General features: G+C 31.2%; 1 protein-coding gene, 1 long non-coding RNA gene and 1 other non-coding gene across 3 annotated transcripts; 1 reads left to right on the top strand and 2 right to left on the bottom strand.

Moving 5' to 3' along the window:
- Window positions 1-1,906: 1,906 nt before the first annotated feature.
- LOC133807773 (small nucleolar RNA R71) lies at window positions 1,907-2,013 on the bottom strand. Its single transcript, XR_009879667.1, has one exon. It is a non-coding gene; the product is annotated as a small nucleolar RNA R71 (small nucleolar RNA).
- Window positions 2,014-11,637: 9,624 nt separating this feature from the next.
- Window positions 11,638-12,747, bottom strand: LOC133803679 (uncharacterized). The gene is made up of 2 exons (XR_009878093.1): window positions 12,638-12,747; window positions 11,638-12,574 (listed from the first exon to the last, which is right to left on the bottom strand). It is a non-coding gene; the product is annotated as an uncharacterized LOC133803679 (long non-coding RNA).
- Window positions 12,265-14,272, top strand: LOC133803678 (extensin-like). The gene is made up of 2 exons (XM_062241797.1): window positions 12,265-13,780; window positions 13,946-14,272. The coding sequence occupies exon 1, from the start codon at window positions 12,265-12,267 to the stop codon at window positions 13,750-13,752; it is 1,488 nt and encodes a 495-aa protein (XP_062097781.1). The 3' UTR covers window positions 13,753-13,780; window positions 13,946-14,272.
- The last annotated feature ends 2,675 nt before the right edge of the window (window positions 14,273-16,947 follow it).

The raw sequence follows: 16,947 nt of genomic DNA, 5'->3' as shown, positions 1-16,947 counted from the left end.
AAATTAAAACTTAAATAACGTATTTAAGACTAAATTGTCCAAAACCTAAACAAAACACCTAAAACGAAAATATTTAGAGTCTAGAAAATAGAATCTTCTCATTTAGAAAATGCTCTTTTATGAGCTATCCGATCGCAAGGAACCCAATGATTCAACAATGATCATAGTTTTGGGACTCCTCTTGAAGAATGATCAATATGAAACTCATTGTAGCAAAGTAGTTCTTTGGTATATATTATATTTAAGATTGGTTTGATATACAGGAATATGGAGACGATGATGAGAATTTGAACACTTTCACATGTTTGGTACTGAGTTTTAATTTTTTTTAACTCAGAAAACTATATTACATGGGTTTTAACTTTTTATGATTCTGGGTTCAAGTGAAACTCACATGACAGGTGGTTTTCACATACCCAAGAATGTGAAACACTCCAACTTTTTTTTAAAAAAAAAAATCTTAAATCAATAATTTTTTAGTTAATGACTTATTTTATTTTTGAAGTTTATAATATGAAAACGAATATACATATATCAAACTATAAAATGATAAATAATATTTATTTATTTAAATAAATTAATATGTAAATCATATATATCATTACTTTAGTTTAAAATAACAAAAAGAAATATTATTAAAAATAAAATAAGGGTATTTTTGTATTTTTTAAAATGATACTAGATTTTAGTATTTAATAACTATATTTTTTTAATTATGTTAAAAAAATATTTCATGAATAAAATTATTTATAAACACAGGGTACCAAACGAGTATTTATCATATAAATTATAATTTAAGGGAAATTTCGCCAATTTTTTAAAATATCATTTGCTATTTATAATTATATTATTTTGATAAAATATATTATTACATTACTTTTATGAAAATATGAAAACTTGACAGACTCTTATGCACAACCAAAATAGAAATTAATATTCTCATGAATCATAAATTAGATTCCAGTACACAACCAAACATAGTGATGCAAGTTTCCAGACTATCAAATTACCCTCTTCAACTTTCTTAGTAATATGAAGATTATGAACTCCTTATATCAAACGACCCCTTATAGTTTTGGTACTTAATATATAGTCCTTGCGGGAACGATCTCACTTACTCTTTATTACTTGTTACGATTACGTACACTTGTGTATCAATTTTACACAACAAGTTTTTGGCGCCGTTGCTGGGAACTGTTTTTACTAATATCAAGAAATTAATTCTTTTTCTAAATTGGTTGCTTTTCTTTTATACTGTTCTCATTCTGGTTTTTTTTTTTTTTTTAGCAATTTGTGATTTCAGGTTTTCACATAGTTTATGCAACGACAGGGGTCTGAATTAAGGGTGCCTGTTGATCCTGAGATTGAGAAAACTTGTAGAAGAAATCGGAAACAGAAAAGGTTAGAAAGAATGGCTCGGAACAGAGGTAACGGAGGGGTTGACAAAATTGCCCATGACAACGCTGAGAATATTAATGCTGGGATAGCAGCGGGTAATGTTGAAGGAATAAGAGTTGCTGAACGAGCTGCACCAATGCAAAGAAGTTTGAGGGACTATGTGCTACCTACTGTAATGGGGGCACAGTCATGCATTAGACCTCCAACGAATGAGGCTAATAATTTTGAAATTAAGCCAGCTATATGGCAAATGGTACAATCATCAGTTCAATTTGGGGGATCACCAACAGAAGACCCAAATTTACATTTGGCTAATTTCCTAGAGCTTTGCGCCACATTCAAGATAAACGGAGTGACAAATGATGCAGTGAGGTTGAGACTATTCCCGTTTTCATTGAGGGACCGAGCAAAGAGTTGGCTTATTTCTCTGGAAGCCAATTCTATCACAACATGGGAGGAGCTAACTCAGAAATTTTTAGCAAAATTTTTCCCACCATCGCTATCTGCAAGGTATAGAGGTGAAATCAACAATTTTCACCAAAAAGATGGTGAATCGCTGTATGATGTGTGGGAGAGGTTTTAGGAGTTGCTGAGAAAATGTCCCCATCATGGAATCGAAAAATGGATGTTAGTCCATATTTTTTACAATGGTTTGTGTGGTACTACTCGCACAATCATAGATGCAGCGTCTGGAGGAGCGTTCATGAGTAAGAGCGCTAATGAAGCTTATGATCTGTTGGAAGAAATGGCTATGAATAACTATCAATGGCCATCAGAAAGAGAAACCACTAAGAAGGTGGCTGGAGTGCCTAAATTGGATGCCATCTCAATGTTGTCCGCTCAAGTGGAAACATTAATCAAACAGTTACAACAAAACAACATTCAAGCTCAAGCTCCAGTTATGCAGATGCAGATTATGTGTGAGTTATGTGGGGGACCTCATTTATTTGAACAAAGCACAATGAGGGATTTTAACAATATGGCTCTAGAGCAAGTGCAAACAATAGGTAATTTTTAAAGGCCCTCAAATAACCCATACTCAATGAACTACAATCAAGGGTGGAGGAATCATCCTAATTTCTCATGGACAAGTGGTCAAGGTAGTCAGCAGCAGTTTCAGCAGAGCCAACCTCAGTACTCAAGGCCTCCTCCTAGATTTTATCAATCACAAAATAGACCACCACAACAGAAAATACCTATGAGGCAACCTGAAGCACAACCTGATGTACTTAATCAATTTATGACAGAAATGAGGGCATCTATTCGAAGCTTGGAAACTCTGATTGGACAGTTGGCCACATTAATGGCAAACCGAGCTCAGGGAACTTGCCAAGCATTACTGAAGTGAATCCGAAGGGAAATCTTAATGAGCAGTGTCAAGATATTACCTTGAGGAGCAGAACAGTGTATGAGGGACCAAGTATAGAGAAGAAAGTTGAGCAGAAGCATGATCAACAGGCACCTATCATAGAGAACAAGCAGAAAAGGGGTAAAGTTGAAGAAGAGGCTAATGAGAACCTTGAGAAAAAGCAGCCAGAAATAAGCATAGATCACCATATAAAGATCCCATATCCTCATAGGCTTCAAAAGAATAAGCTTGACAAGCAGTTTTCTAAATTTTTGGATATCTTTTGAAAGCTACACATCAACATTCCTTTTGCCAAAGCACTTGAACAGATGCTGAGTTATGTGAAGTTTATGAAAGAAATTTTGACTAAGAAAATGAAACTAGAGGATTATGAGACAGTGGCACTTACTGAGGAGTGCAGTGTGATACTTCAAAAGAAGCTACCTCCCAAGCTTAAAGATCCGGGTAGTTTCAACACTCCATGCTCTATAGGGGGTTCAATGGTGACAAAGGCTTTATGTGATTTAGGGGCTAGTATAAACCTAATGCCTCTATCTATTTTTCAAAAGTTAAAATTGGGAGAAGCTCGACCTACTACCGTGTCTTTGCAAATGGCGGATCGATCACTGGCTCATCTAAGGGGGATCATAGAAGATGTGTTAGTAAAGGTCGATAAATTCATCTTTCCTGCAGATTTTATTATTCTTGATATGGAGGAAGATGAAAATATTCTAATTATTCTTGGAAGGTCATTTTTAGCAACTGGTAGGGCCTTAATAGATGTGCAAAAAGGCGAGTTGAAGTTGCGAGTGCAAAAAGAAGAGGTAACATTTAATGTTTTTGCAGCAACGGAGGTTCCAACTTGTTGTAGAGTTGATGTGGTGGAAAGTAAGGGTGATAAGCTGAATTTTACTAAGAAGAAATCTATGGTTGAAGGTGGCAAGCGAACAATTCGTCATAAAGTGAAAAATATCTTTAGTGAGAAAGCTCGATTGTTTCATGAGTGGTGGAAAGTTCCAAAAATGTGCAATATCAAGAAACGGGTGTCTTCTCATGATATTATGGCTCTTAAGGACATGAGGGGTGGTTTGGATCCGAGTTAAATTTAAGAAAGTGGTCAGCGTCCGGCTAAATGACGTTAATGACAGCGCCCTTGAGAGGCATCTCAAGTTTATGTTTTCGTTTTTATTTTATTTTTATTTTTATTCTATTTTTAGTTGAACAATTCTATTTTATTTTATTTATTTTTGTTTAGTTTTTTGTTAATATTTTATGTAATTAGAACCGTGAAAAACGTGAAAAATAGCAACAAAATAGCACAAAAGTTGAATTAGAGCCACAGCTCTATGGAGTAGAGTCGCAGCTCTAAGGAAGTTAGAGAGCAAGTGCTGAGAAAAGTTAGAGTTAGAGCCGCAGCTCTATACACCAGTGTCGCGGCGCCAATTGGGCCCAGAAACGCAATTTAAGGGTTTCCATCATAATTTTTTTTAGCACGACTGCCATTCCACCCCCTCCTCCATTTTAATGTTATACAATGGGGTCTTAGGTAAGTCTCTTATTTTTATTTGAGTTTAACATTGGGGACAATGTTAGTCTTAAGTTTGGGGGAAGGGATTTATTTTTAACTTTGTTGTTATTTGTTGTTTTCAAGTTTAGTATTAGTTTTTATTGTGTTTGATTCTAGTTTTCACGGTATTGTTAGAGTGTAAACCAAGTTGATAATTTGTTGCCGATGAGATTGAATGATTGCTATGTTGTATAATCTGAAAGAAGAGTTGTGCATATAAAAACAATTTGTGTGCTTGATTGAAATACTTTGTCACTTCACTGTGGTTAATTGGATACTTGTTTGAACTATTGCTCATAATTGTAAATGTGGGAGTTGAACTTTGTATATGCGTGTTGAATTTAGACTGTGGATTGTACAAGTTGAAATTTTTCTAGAACTTGCTTGCTTGCTATTTGAGATGAAATCCTAAACAATACACACTTAAAAAGAGGATATAGGCCATCTTTGGAACGTTTGAGCCTTTCAAGCTAACCCTTATATATTTTTATCACTAGTTACCATATTTGAGCCTTACAATTGACATTTTTCATTGGTTAACACCTGTTTTGAGCCTATACTTGTATCTGTGTATTCATTATTCCCTTTGTCCTATACCATGAGCATAAAACATATCTTTTGATTGGAAGGGGGAGTGAATATTTAAGGGACATATGTAGAAATATGTGGTTACTCAGTGCCTTTAAAAAAATATATTGAAGAAGAAAGAAACAAAAGGAGAAAAGAAATTATAAATTCAAAATATATTATATTCCTTAAGTTATTTACTGAAAAATCTAAGTTTGGGGGAATGTAGTTTGAAAAAAAAAATGTGATGAATAAATAGTCAACTTTTCTCAATCTTGAAAAAAAAAAAAGAGTAACAATGGGATGTGAAGTTGAGTTAAAGGGATAGGTTGCTTGGTTTGAATGCTTATGGTATACTTGAGCCTAAAATGTCTTCTCATCCAACTTTACCTAAGCCATCTATTACAAGCTTTGTAAAGTCCTATTGATTTTTAAGTGTGTATTTGTTTACATTAGTAGAGAATAGTAAGTATAGCAAGCATATGGAATAATCATGTTGAATGGATTGATGGTGAGAATTAGGCATGCATGGATTGGTTCAATTCTTTACATTTATTGGTTATGGGTGAATGAGCATGAGTATCGATGAATTACAGTGAATAGGTGAAGTATTTTGATTGAAATTCTGGATTAATTTTTGAAGTGACACGTTACTTTTCTTTAGAATTATATGCATATGGTATTCATGGATTTTTAGGCTATTTTAATGGTTGTCAATTTGGTTTGTTTAGGTTTTATCGAGTCTTAGTTGTGTTCTTTACTCGAGGGCGAGTAAAGGATAAGTTTGGGGGAATTTGTTAGGACTAGTTTTGGTATGTTTTTATGGCGTGTTTTAAGATGCAATTTTAGTCTTTTATTTGGTTTTGTGCGATATTATGCTAGTGTTTATTGTGTTTTCAGGATTAAGTGTGGTTATTAAGGAAATAGCTTGAAGTTGGAGGAAACACGCTTAATTCTTGAAGAAACAATGTTAAACGGGCTAAGGTGTGGAAACTAGGCGAAACCGGGGGTCGAATTGATGATTCGGTGAAAATTAGAATTAGAGTCGCAACTCTATAGTGTAGAGCCGCAACCCTAAGAGTTTCAGAGAAAAAGAAAAGAATCTGCTAGAATTAGAGCTGCAACTCTATCAGACAAAATTGAGGCTCTATTAAAATCAGAATTAGAGTTGCGGCTCTATCAAACAGTGCAGCAGCGCTACAAAATCCAGAGACGAAATCTGGATCGCAAAATGCATTAGAGTTGCGGCTCTATCACATGGAGCCGCGGCGCCAGTTCGTACGGAAGCCAAATTTAAAGCATTTTTCAAGGGCAATTTTGTCCTTTTGCACATAATTAATTAGGGATTATAAAAGCTTTCTTAATGACGTTTTTAAGAGGAGGATTAACCCTAGGAGACGGCTGAAGGCACATTGTGGAGGATTGCAAGTGGAATCAAAGAATTCATCACAGTTTTCATCTTTTCTACTTGGAATTTTCAGTATTTTTGGATGCTTTTTATTTCTACCATGGTTATTATGAATCTTGTCATAAACTAAACTCTTTTTCTAGGGTGTTAATGGATTCTCGTGAATCTTTATTTTAAATTAATGCAAGTTTTATGATTTCAATTTTATCTTGTGATTTATTCAATTTGAATCTAATGCTCATGAAATATATGATTTTGATTCGAAATCTGATAAGTGGGAATTGAATATGCTGTAATTGAATAAACATAGATTTCATATTAGGACGAGAGTACCTATGTGGTCTGTGTAGTTTTAGGGGTTTTAATCTTAATGCCTATCTTATGTTTATTTATCACAAAGATGTAGAAAATTTGCGTAAGATTGAGACTTATATATCCTAGTACGAATATAAGTTATTATTGTTGACCTGCTATCACAATAGAAAAATTGAATAGTGAGATTTGTTTTAATAAGAATTAAAAAGGATAGTTGATGAAATTGATTGCCCTAGTTCTTAATCAACTGAACTTTCTTAATGTTGTTTATTTTCAGTTATTGAAGTTAATTTCAGATTTTTGTTTTATAATTTTAGTTAATTCTTGTGATTCAATTATTGTTAGCCAAATAGAAATAGGAGTTAAGTTTTGGCACTTAATATACAGTCCGCGTGGGAACAATCTCACTTACTCTTTATTACTTGTTATGATTACGTGCACTTGCGTATCGATTTTACACAACATTAGTTCAAGTAAAAACATTTTTTTATAAAAAAAAAAAAAACTTGATTTTGTTTTACATTTAAACTATATACATTTATAAATAAATAAAAAAACAGCTAAAACCCTCACCACTAGCTAACAGCCTAAATAAACTTAGATGGGAGGCTTCTAATGGACAAGTAGTGATCCTTAGAAGGAAAAAAAATATGTGATGACAGTACTAACCTCACTAAACTTGCTATAAAATAATCTTATATATATTTTTTAAGAACATATATGCTATAATTAATTTGTAATTTTATTTTAGAAAACGTAGAAATAATAATCATATCCATTTGATCTGGAGAAAATATTATTCTCCTACTACTTTCCTTTTCTTGTCTTGTCGGTGTCTTGAAAATAATATTAATTATTTTTAACCCAAAATTAAATTATTATTCAAATTAATTAATAGCCAGACTACTAGTCTATATATAGATGCTAATTAATTTATATTAATATTATTAGTATACACATAGTTGACTTGTAAAACTAATAATTTATGACCCCATTGAAATAGTGCTAAAAAATTATTAAGTGTGTCTCATTGTGCAGCCTCTCACAATAATTTCGATTTTTTTACATGTGTTTTGACATAAATAATCCTACACTACAAGTGGTTCAAAAATGTATATTTATTTCTTTTTATGTGTGTAAGTTAAATATTTGCATTTGTTTATTTAATTTAAAATAATTATATTTCACATACATAATAGTATTGCTATAACAATAATGTGCAAAGTTAATTTAGCTAGTTTAATATATATTGTTGCTCATGTTATCTCTTAATTGATTTATTATGATGTAGATGTATTACTAGCTAGAGGAATTTTTCTTTTTAATCTCCCACATAAATATATATATTTTTAATACTTATGTTTCTATATTATTATTAGTTACATTTTTAAAACGTTAATAAGTTGAGATAATTTATTTTAAATTTTTACAAGTCAAATTATTAAATAATAATTTTTTTGTACAGCTAATGTAATTATTCATATTGATAAATATTAATATTAGGGTAGGTAACCATTTGGTACCCTGTGTTTTTGCAAAGTATCATTTTGGTACCCTCTATTTTCAATAATGCTCATATGGTACCATGTATTTTAAAATAGTACATATTTGGTACCCTGTATTTTAAAATAGTACATATTTGGTACCCTAAACTCAAATTTAATTAATAAAATTTTACTAATTTAATCAAACTGCTATCAATTATATAAGTTCCAAATTTAAATTTAATTGCTTAATTACATATAACTGATGATAGTTTGATCATATTGACAAAATTTTATCTATCAAATCTGAGTCTAGGGTATCAAATATGTATAATTTTAAAATACAGGATACCATATGAGTATTATTGAAAACAGAGGGTACAAAAATGATACTTTGCAAAAATATAGGGTACCAAATGAGTAAATTCCCTTAATATTATCATGTATGCGTACCAACCTATTTTTTTTTTTTTTTGTACAAAGAAAGGTCTTCTCTTATAAATTATAATCCGTAGAGTAACAGTACATATATAAATATTACTAACAAAAATGATAATATGCTTATAATAAGGTCAATTATTTAGTTGAGATAGAGTTTATTATAACTATCAATATATATATATATAAGTATATACAGTAACATGCTAGATATATATAAATTATATTATATAAGCATTCATATGGTGCCCACTTCCTACCATGTGTATCGTTGCAATAATTTTTTTTTATTTTTCTTACATAATTGACAAATTTATAGTATAAATATATTTTTTTTTCTATGTATATATGCAAATATATAAAAATGTACATTCACACACTTGGAGCAGAGAAAACAATAAGTTTATTAAATCGTCTACTTGCGTGGCGTACTGTCCTCCCCTAGATCACCTCCTTATTTTTCCAAAAAAACTTCTAGATATTTTAACTTTTGTCCAAAAAAGAAAATCAGAAATTGATTGCTAACAACTCTGCCAAATTTTGTCTTAATTTAAGAAAAAAAAGTGTTTTGATCTACTTTTGATTTTGAAAACAAATTAATTAATGGCTGATAACCCAATATAGTGATTAAGACAGATTATTATGATCGATCTTATCTGATCAAACTAACCAACTCTAGTTTATATGTAAAAGGAAATAGCTAGTAGCTAGAAATGATTATATATATATATATATGTACTTCTAACTATAATTAATTTTCCCTAATTTTTTGTTTTCATTTGAAATATATATGACATTACCAGTATATATATATATAGCAGTGTACTTAACTATAAGTTTAGCTAGGATATAATAATTATCAAAATTAACGAGGGAACTAAATTTTAACTAAAATGTACACATATATAGAAAGCTATATAATTGAGATGTGTTTACGTGTATTTATATGTACTAATAATTTAGTGTTATTGGTGCTTTGTACTTTTGCTATGAAAAGAAAGCCAGGGTTGGGTTTTGTGGCGGTGTATATATAAATAATACTACTATTGTAAAATAATTGACTATATGCCAACCAAAATTTTGGTGGAGTGCTTGACTAATTGTATTACATTATACATAACCAATAAAATTAAACAAAATACAGCTAGCATATGTAAATTGAGGAAAAAGTCTATTATTTTAATCTGAGAGTTTAACAAAATAAAAAGTGTTTAATTGAGACGTGTCGTACATCATTTTAACTGGAAATAAAATATTTATATATTTTACCAAACTGTCAAAATCGCAGCAATGATTGTCGTTTCGTTGTTTTTAATTCACTTGAAATAATCCAATATGTATATATATAGTGGTTTAGTCAATATTGTGGCCATTATTTATGCATGGAATTTAACTTTGTGAGTAGGTAGGTAAGTGAAAACAACGTCATTGGTTCAACTCAACAAATAATAAAATATATTAAGGTCTTAATATACCTGAAAATAAAAATAAAAATAAATAATAAAATAAGATGACCGCACGTGAGGGATCACATGCAGAATGGTCCACTCTCTCGTTCTATGATTGCGAAAAGACATGGCTATCATGTCTTATAACGTGTCGTGTTGCAAAGAAAACAAATCCTATTAATTAATTTGTCTAATTATGTGGAAAATTGGAAGAGAAATATATATATACATATATAAGAAGTGAAAAAAAGAAAATGTCTTTAATTATTTGAGTGATGTACATGTTAGAATATTATTAGGATGTATAATATTTATTATTTGGCAATATATATAAACATTGTTTTTCATAAGAATCTAGTAATGAATTATACTAGATGTCTATTATTGTTATTATTTAAAATAAAATAAAAAACTTAATTTGGTAACGATTGTATCTGGACGTGATTTTATCAAAGATGCATTTTGCATTATTATTATTATTATTATTATTATTATTATTATTATTATTATTATTATTATTATTATTATTATTATTATTAAATTTAATTTGTTTCTTTACTTAATAAATCAAAATAAAATTATAACTAATTGATGTTGGCATAATTAAATCTCCTCAAACTTTCTTTTTTGGATTAATCTAACTATATATTCTTGATGTGAAAACATTTGGCACATGGGTCTTTTTCAGTATATGAATGTAGACGTTCTCTTGGAAGTTATGCATTTAAGTTTTTTTGGCTAATTATAATCGGAAAGAAAACTATTGAGCTACAATTGGGAAACAATTTTGACTTCAATTATTTATTGTTAATTATCTTTATGAGTTAAAGGATAATATTTAGACATTATTTTCCATAGTAATATTTTACATGCATTAATTAACCAACCATATGATTTTTGCTATTCAAAAGATGCATTCAAGTGCAATTTTTGTGTATGAGCTTTATATTCTCATTTTTTTTACTATGTTCAAAATTTATAGATTTAATACATTGCATATAAATAGGGCTGGAGTCACATTGACTATATAGAAAGCTATAGAAGGGTAACTTGAAAGTGAAACCCCTCAATTTTGATTAATTTTTCAAGAAAATTCTCAAAAGAAAAAACATCTATCTAATCCATCTTAAAAAAATGCCTACAAATATTCTATATAGCTCCACCCTTATTATATGTATATATATTATATATATATATATGTGTGTGTGTGTGTGTGTGTAGTGGGAAAAAAAAAAGCATCAAAATCATGAATTAATGCATGGTTTTCAAACTTTGAATAATATTTTGAGTGGTATATCTCAACTATTGAATGTATCTAACCAAAATAATGAATAATGAGACATACTTATGAAAGTTGAGGGTAGCTGTCGATCGATCTTGATCTTAGTTATTATTATAGTAATAGGGGGGTTTCTAATATTCACAAATTTATTTAACATAATGCTAAGCTAAGTAAATAAAATAAAATATAATATAATTAATTAGAAATCTTGCTCCTTTTATTCTTTCAAACCATGTAGTTTAAGTAAAGAAGTTTTCTACTTATTATATGAATGACTTAACTCTTCGAAAAAGGACAAAACTATAAAAGTCTATATATATAATAATAACTTTCCATATTATTATACAGCTGGCTATATGTATATAATTATCACATAGGTAAGAATAGTCAAAAGAGAATAAATGGACAGAGGTTTTCTCTACCATTCTCCTTCTCATTTTGTTTTTATTTTCAAAAGAAATTCAAGTAACTATATAGAGTTTATTATTACATATAGCCATGCAAAAAAATAAATGTGACTAAGACAAAGTAAACAGATAGACTGGAGAGAAAGAGAAAGTATTAAGTCATAGCCGCCGGGTCCTGCAATAGCCCAAAAATTTGTAAAGTTAGGGGCGGCCACACCCTATAATTTCAATCAATGCTTCATTATCATGAAAATATCAATTATATATAAATATAAATATATTATTCTTTTGCTGATCTGTTTTGCTTGCCTAGCTAGCAGCCATGTATATTATGACAAGATCCAAAAACAAAAAAACAAAACCAAGTCAAGGTCCCCAAAAAAATAATATATATTTAATAAAAATAAATCTTTCCCATATGCCTTATTTTATGATTACTATTAGTTATTATTATTGATATTAGTTTACTAAGATGAGGGTGATTAATGTCAAATTGTTGTGATTTTATTTTACCATAGAGTAAAGACAAAAGCTATATAAAGGGTGTGCCGGTTGATCAATAGGCATTACCAAACCTTCCTTCTCTTCTCTATCTCCTAAAGATGGGCAAAATGGGGTCACCAACAACCCTTTTAGTGACTGCTCTCATAGTAGCACTAGTCTCTCTAAGCTTCCCATCAGAAACCAGTGCTAACTACGCCTACACATCTCCACCACCTCCCAAGAAATACCACCCAGTGCCGGTTTCTCCTCCTTACCACTACAAATCACCACCACCACCTACACCGGTGTACAAGTATAAGTCACCACCACCTCCTCACCACGAGAAGCCTTACCACCCACCTACCCCGGTGTACAAGTACAAGTCTCCACCACCACCCACCCCGGTGTACAAGTACAAGTCACCACCACCTCCTCATCACGAGAAGCCTTACCACCCACCCACCCCGGTGTACAAGTACAAGTCTCCACCACCACCAACCCCGGTGTACAAGTACAAATCTCCACCACCACCTCATCACGAGAAGCCCTACCACCCACCCACCCCAGTGTACAAGTACAAGTCACCACCACCACCCCATCACGAGAAGCCTTACCACCCACCCACCCCGGTGTACAAGTACAAGTCTCCACCACCTCCCACCCCAGTTTACAAATATAAGTCTCCACCACCACCCACTCCAGTATACAAGTACAAATCACCACCACCACCCACCCCAGTATACAAGTATAAGTCACCACCACCACCCACCCCAGTGTACAAGTATAAGTCTCCACCACCACCTCACCACGAGAAGCCATACCACCCACCTACCCCAGTGTACAAATACAAGTCTCCACCACCTCCCACCCCAGTTTACAAGTACAAGTCTCCACCACCACCTCACCACGAGAAGCCATACCACCCACCCACCCCAGTGTACAAGTACAAGTCTCCACCACCACCCACCCCAGTGTACAAATACAAGTCTCCACCACCACCTCACCACGAGAAGCCATACCACCCACCCACCCCAGTATACAAGTACAAGTCTCCACCACCACCCACCCCAGTGTACAAGTATAAGTCACCACCACCACCTCATCACGAGAAGCCATACCACCCACCTACCCCAGTTTACAAATACAAGTCTCCACCACCACCACATCACGAGAAGCCATACCACCCACCCACCCCAGTGTACAAGTACAAGTCACCACCACCACCCACCCCAGTGTACAAGTACAAGTCTCCACCACCACCCACCCCAGTGTACAAGTATAAGTCACCACCACCACCTCATCACGAGAAGCCATACCACCCACCTACCCCAGTGTACAAATACAAGTCTCCACCACCACCACATCACGAGAAGCCATACCACCCACCCACCCCAGTGTACAAGTATAAGTCACCACCACCACCCACCCCAGTTTACAAGTACAAGTCACCACCACCACCCCATCACGAGAAGCCTTACCACCCACCCACCCCAGTTTACAAGTACAAGTCTCCACCACCACCTACTCCAGTCTACAAGTACAAGTCTCCTCCTCCTCCTCACCACCACTACGTCTACGCATCACCCCCTCCTCCTCCTCACTACTAGACGATATGGGGTTTGACGTAACCAGTCGGTAAGTTTCATGACCTTGTATTATAACCTTAATATCTATCACCATTTTATCACCAGTTTCTACTTTTCTTTAAAAGAGTGCGTATTTGGTTCATATTGCATTACTAAACAAAACTAAATATCGATATACTAATCTTCAAAGCATCAAAACATGTTGTTGTTGCAGGAAAGAGCAAAAATAAAGGAAGGAGATGATAAAGATCCTCTCTCTCTCTCTCTCACTCAATATCGATATCATATATAGAAAAGCGAGTCTCCGCGTTTCATATGAAGAAAAAGATGAAAAAATAAAGTGTGTTTCGAAGAAGAATATTTGAAAGCCAATCTTTTTAATGTATTATTATTATTGTTATTATTATTCGACGACAGTTGTAGTGCACTTTGATAATAATTTGATATTTGTTTTTCCTTTTCCTTATATATTGTGTTGTACAACCTTTTAGCCAACGCGGAGGTTGATCAATCATAATAATAAAATAAACTCATTTTTCGAGTGTGGTCCATTATCTCATCTCTAGCTCTGCTTTCGTTTTTGTCCCCTTCTTTAATATTATATATATATATATATACATAAATTAATCTATATATGCTTTTGACATGTCGATAATTGACATGACATACCTTTTTGGGGAGTTCTATTATTTGTCTTCCACCAATGCATGAATAAATCTCCATGCAAATATATAAGTTGCTAATTATTATTTATATATAATATAAATTGTACACCACGTTATACATGTGCCAAACACGGTAAGAGATATTTACCGACAATATTTTAACCACAATAATATATATGTGTTAATAAAATATATAAAATTGAAGTTTTTACTCATGTTTTACATAGGTGTAAAATCAATCATGTATACCCTTTCAAAAAAAAAAAAATAATGATGTATATATACAATACTGATTAGTATAGTATGTCAATGAATGATTTTTTTAAGTACGATAATATACTATTTTAGCCACGACACTCCAATTTCCTTAAGTTTGATATTGGTTTCCAATAAGTTGTCAATACATTTTGGTACAAATCTAAGAGAAAGAAGTGTTGAACCAACTCGGGACCAACAACACCAATTAATTATTAAAGGGACAATATATATGGTTAGCCGTATTGTAGTGATTATTTTTAATTACTATGTAACTATAGGTAGTTTTAGTATTTTTTATATACAAATAAGTTGCAATTTTAATTTTTTTATACGACGGTGCATAATGTTGTAGTTATATGGGACCTCCGACAAATATTCAAGAAATTCTGAATAATTTAGAATGTCGAAATAAAAATTCAAACAACTTGTTGCACGTGTGTTTGTTTCAATATTTATACACACGTGCAATAGACTATTTAAATTATGATTTCGACATTCTAAATTATTTTGTATATTCTGAAAATTTATGAGAGATTTTCTGCGATTATAAAAAAATAGAGTTACAACTTATTCATACAGTGAAAATACTAAAAATATCTATGGGTAACAATCAATATCCAAAAAATTTGCTTTGTATATATATTTACATATAAGTGCATATTTGAGATTTAGAACCCCAACTTTGGGTTACCATTTTATAAGTGGTGGGCTACTTAATAAGCTATATTTATTTATATCAAGAAAAACAAAATAATTAAATATACCATTTTATAATAAATTTACATAAGGCTCATGTCTTTTTTAAGCTCTTCAAAAGATAGTTTTAGTTTTAAAGTTCATATTTTTAAGCTCTACAAAAATAGTTTTAGTTGAGGATTTGATGCTAATTTTTTAAAAGGTTGAGGATTTAAACATAAAAAATTTGAAGTTGAGGACCTAAGCGCAAAAAATGGGTTAAGTTGAGAACTTTTTATTGCAAATAAACCTTAAATTTAATATAACTTTATAAAATTTAGAACAATTATAAATATATAAAAGAAATATAAAAAAATCTATTATAAAATTTTAGTAAAATGTTGATTTTCTTTTATTTATTCTATTATTTTGTTTCACAAAACGTAATCTTAGTTCCAAACAAAGCCTTAAATTATCAAGAATTAGACAAAACAAGTTTAGATACATTTTCAGTTGGTACTTTAATTTTATAAAAATTAAGAAAACTCCAAATTGTAAAATTCTTACATAATGTAAAGTATTGGGCCACACATTTAATTAATTTGACCATTATAACTAATTAAATTGTTACAATTATTTTAGGGGCTTTGCAAATTTGGGAAATATTATTCAACTGCCATTAGTGCCACAATCCAAAATTAATTATTTTCTTACTCTTTTAGTTGAATTTTTCTTTGCGAAACACCTACGTTGGAAAGAGTAATTGTGCCCACGTACGAATCACGAAAGGAATTATATATTAAAGTTACAACTAATATGTTTGACTAATCAACATTCCTAAAACATTTTTGATTTTGTAATTTTTTGGTTAATTTGCTCAAAGTAATTTGTGTTATTCTAACAAATTAATATTATATGAAATTTACATTTGTGTTTGTGTCCTTGATTGCTCAAAGTCTATAAAATATTTAATACTTTTCCCATTTCTTGACCTAATTTTATTTTGGAAGTCAATATTTTGGTACTAAAGTAATCGAGCAGGGAGATGAAATGTACTTATCATCATCTTATCTATAGAACGGTACTAGTGTGTACAAACTTGTCCGTACGTGGAAAAATATATATATATAAATATATCAAGGAAATTATAATGTATGAATACCTATTAAATTTTCATATAATTTGACTTCGATCGATTGGATAGGATAATTAAGCTGATGCATGCATGTTTAATTATTGATTATAATAATTATTATTTTTTAACAAGAAATATTCAAAATTCACATTTTAATCATTAATTTGAATTTTAAAACTGTTGTAATAAATTGTCTTAAATATTTACTGACAAAAGGACTATTTTCTATATAAGAGTAAAGCTTTAGATAATCATAAATCATCACAAATAATATATACACACAATTAATATCAATTTTAAAAGATAGGATCACATAAAAATATTAAGTAATTAATATATTATTAGCATATATTTAAATGTACTCTCTTCTCTTAAAGCTAAAAATATTATGTGCCCAAATTGTTTCTCACAGCTCAAATTTATCTTTATTTATTTAAATAATTGGAAAAATAATCTTATTTGATAACTTTTTAGAAAATGACC

This window comes from Humulus lupulus, chromosome X (assembly GCF_963169125.1).
Source record: "Humulus lupulus chromosome X, drHumLupu1.1, whole genome shotgun sequence".
In the NCBI taxonomy this organism is placed as follows: Eukaryota; Viridiplantae; Streptophyta; class Magnoliopsida; order Rosales; family Cannabaceae; genus Humulus; species Humulus lupulus.
The sequence above is the reverse complement of the archived record's forward strand: the minus strand, read 5'-3'. Positions and strand labels throughout refer to the sequence as shown.

What these genes read in the sequence shown, in the direction of transcription:
- LOC133803678 (XM_062241797.1), top strand. Translation starts at nt 12,265, where the DNA reads ATGGGCAAAATGGGGTCACCAACAACCCTTTTAGTGACTGCTCTCATA.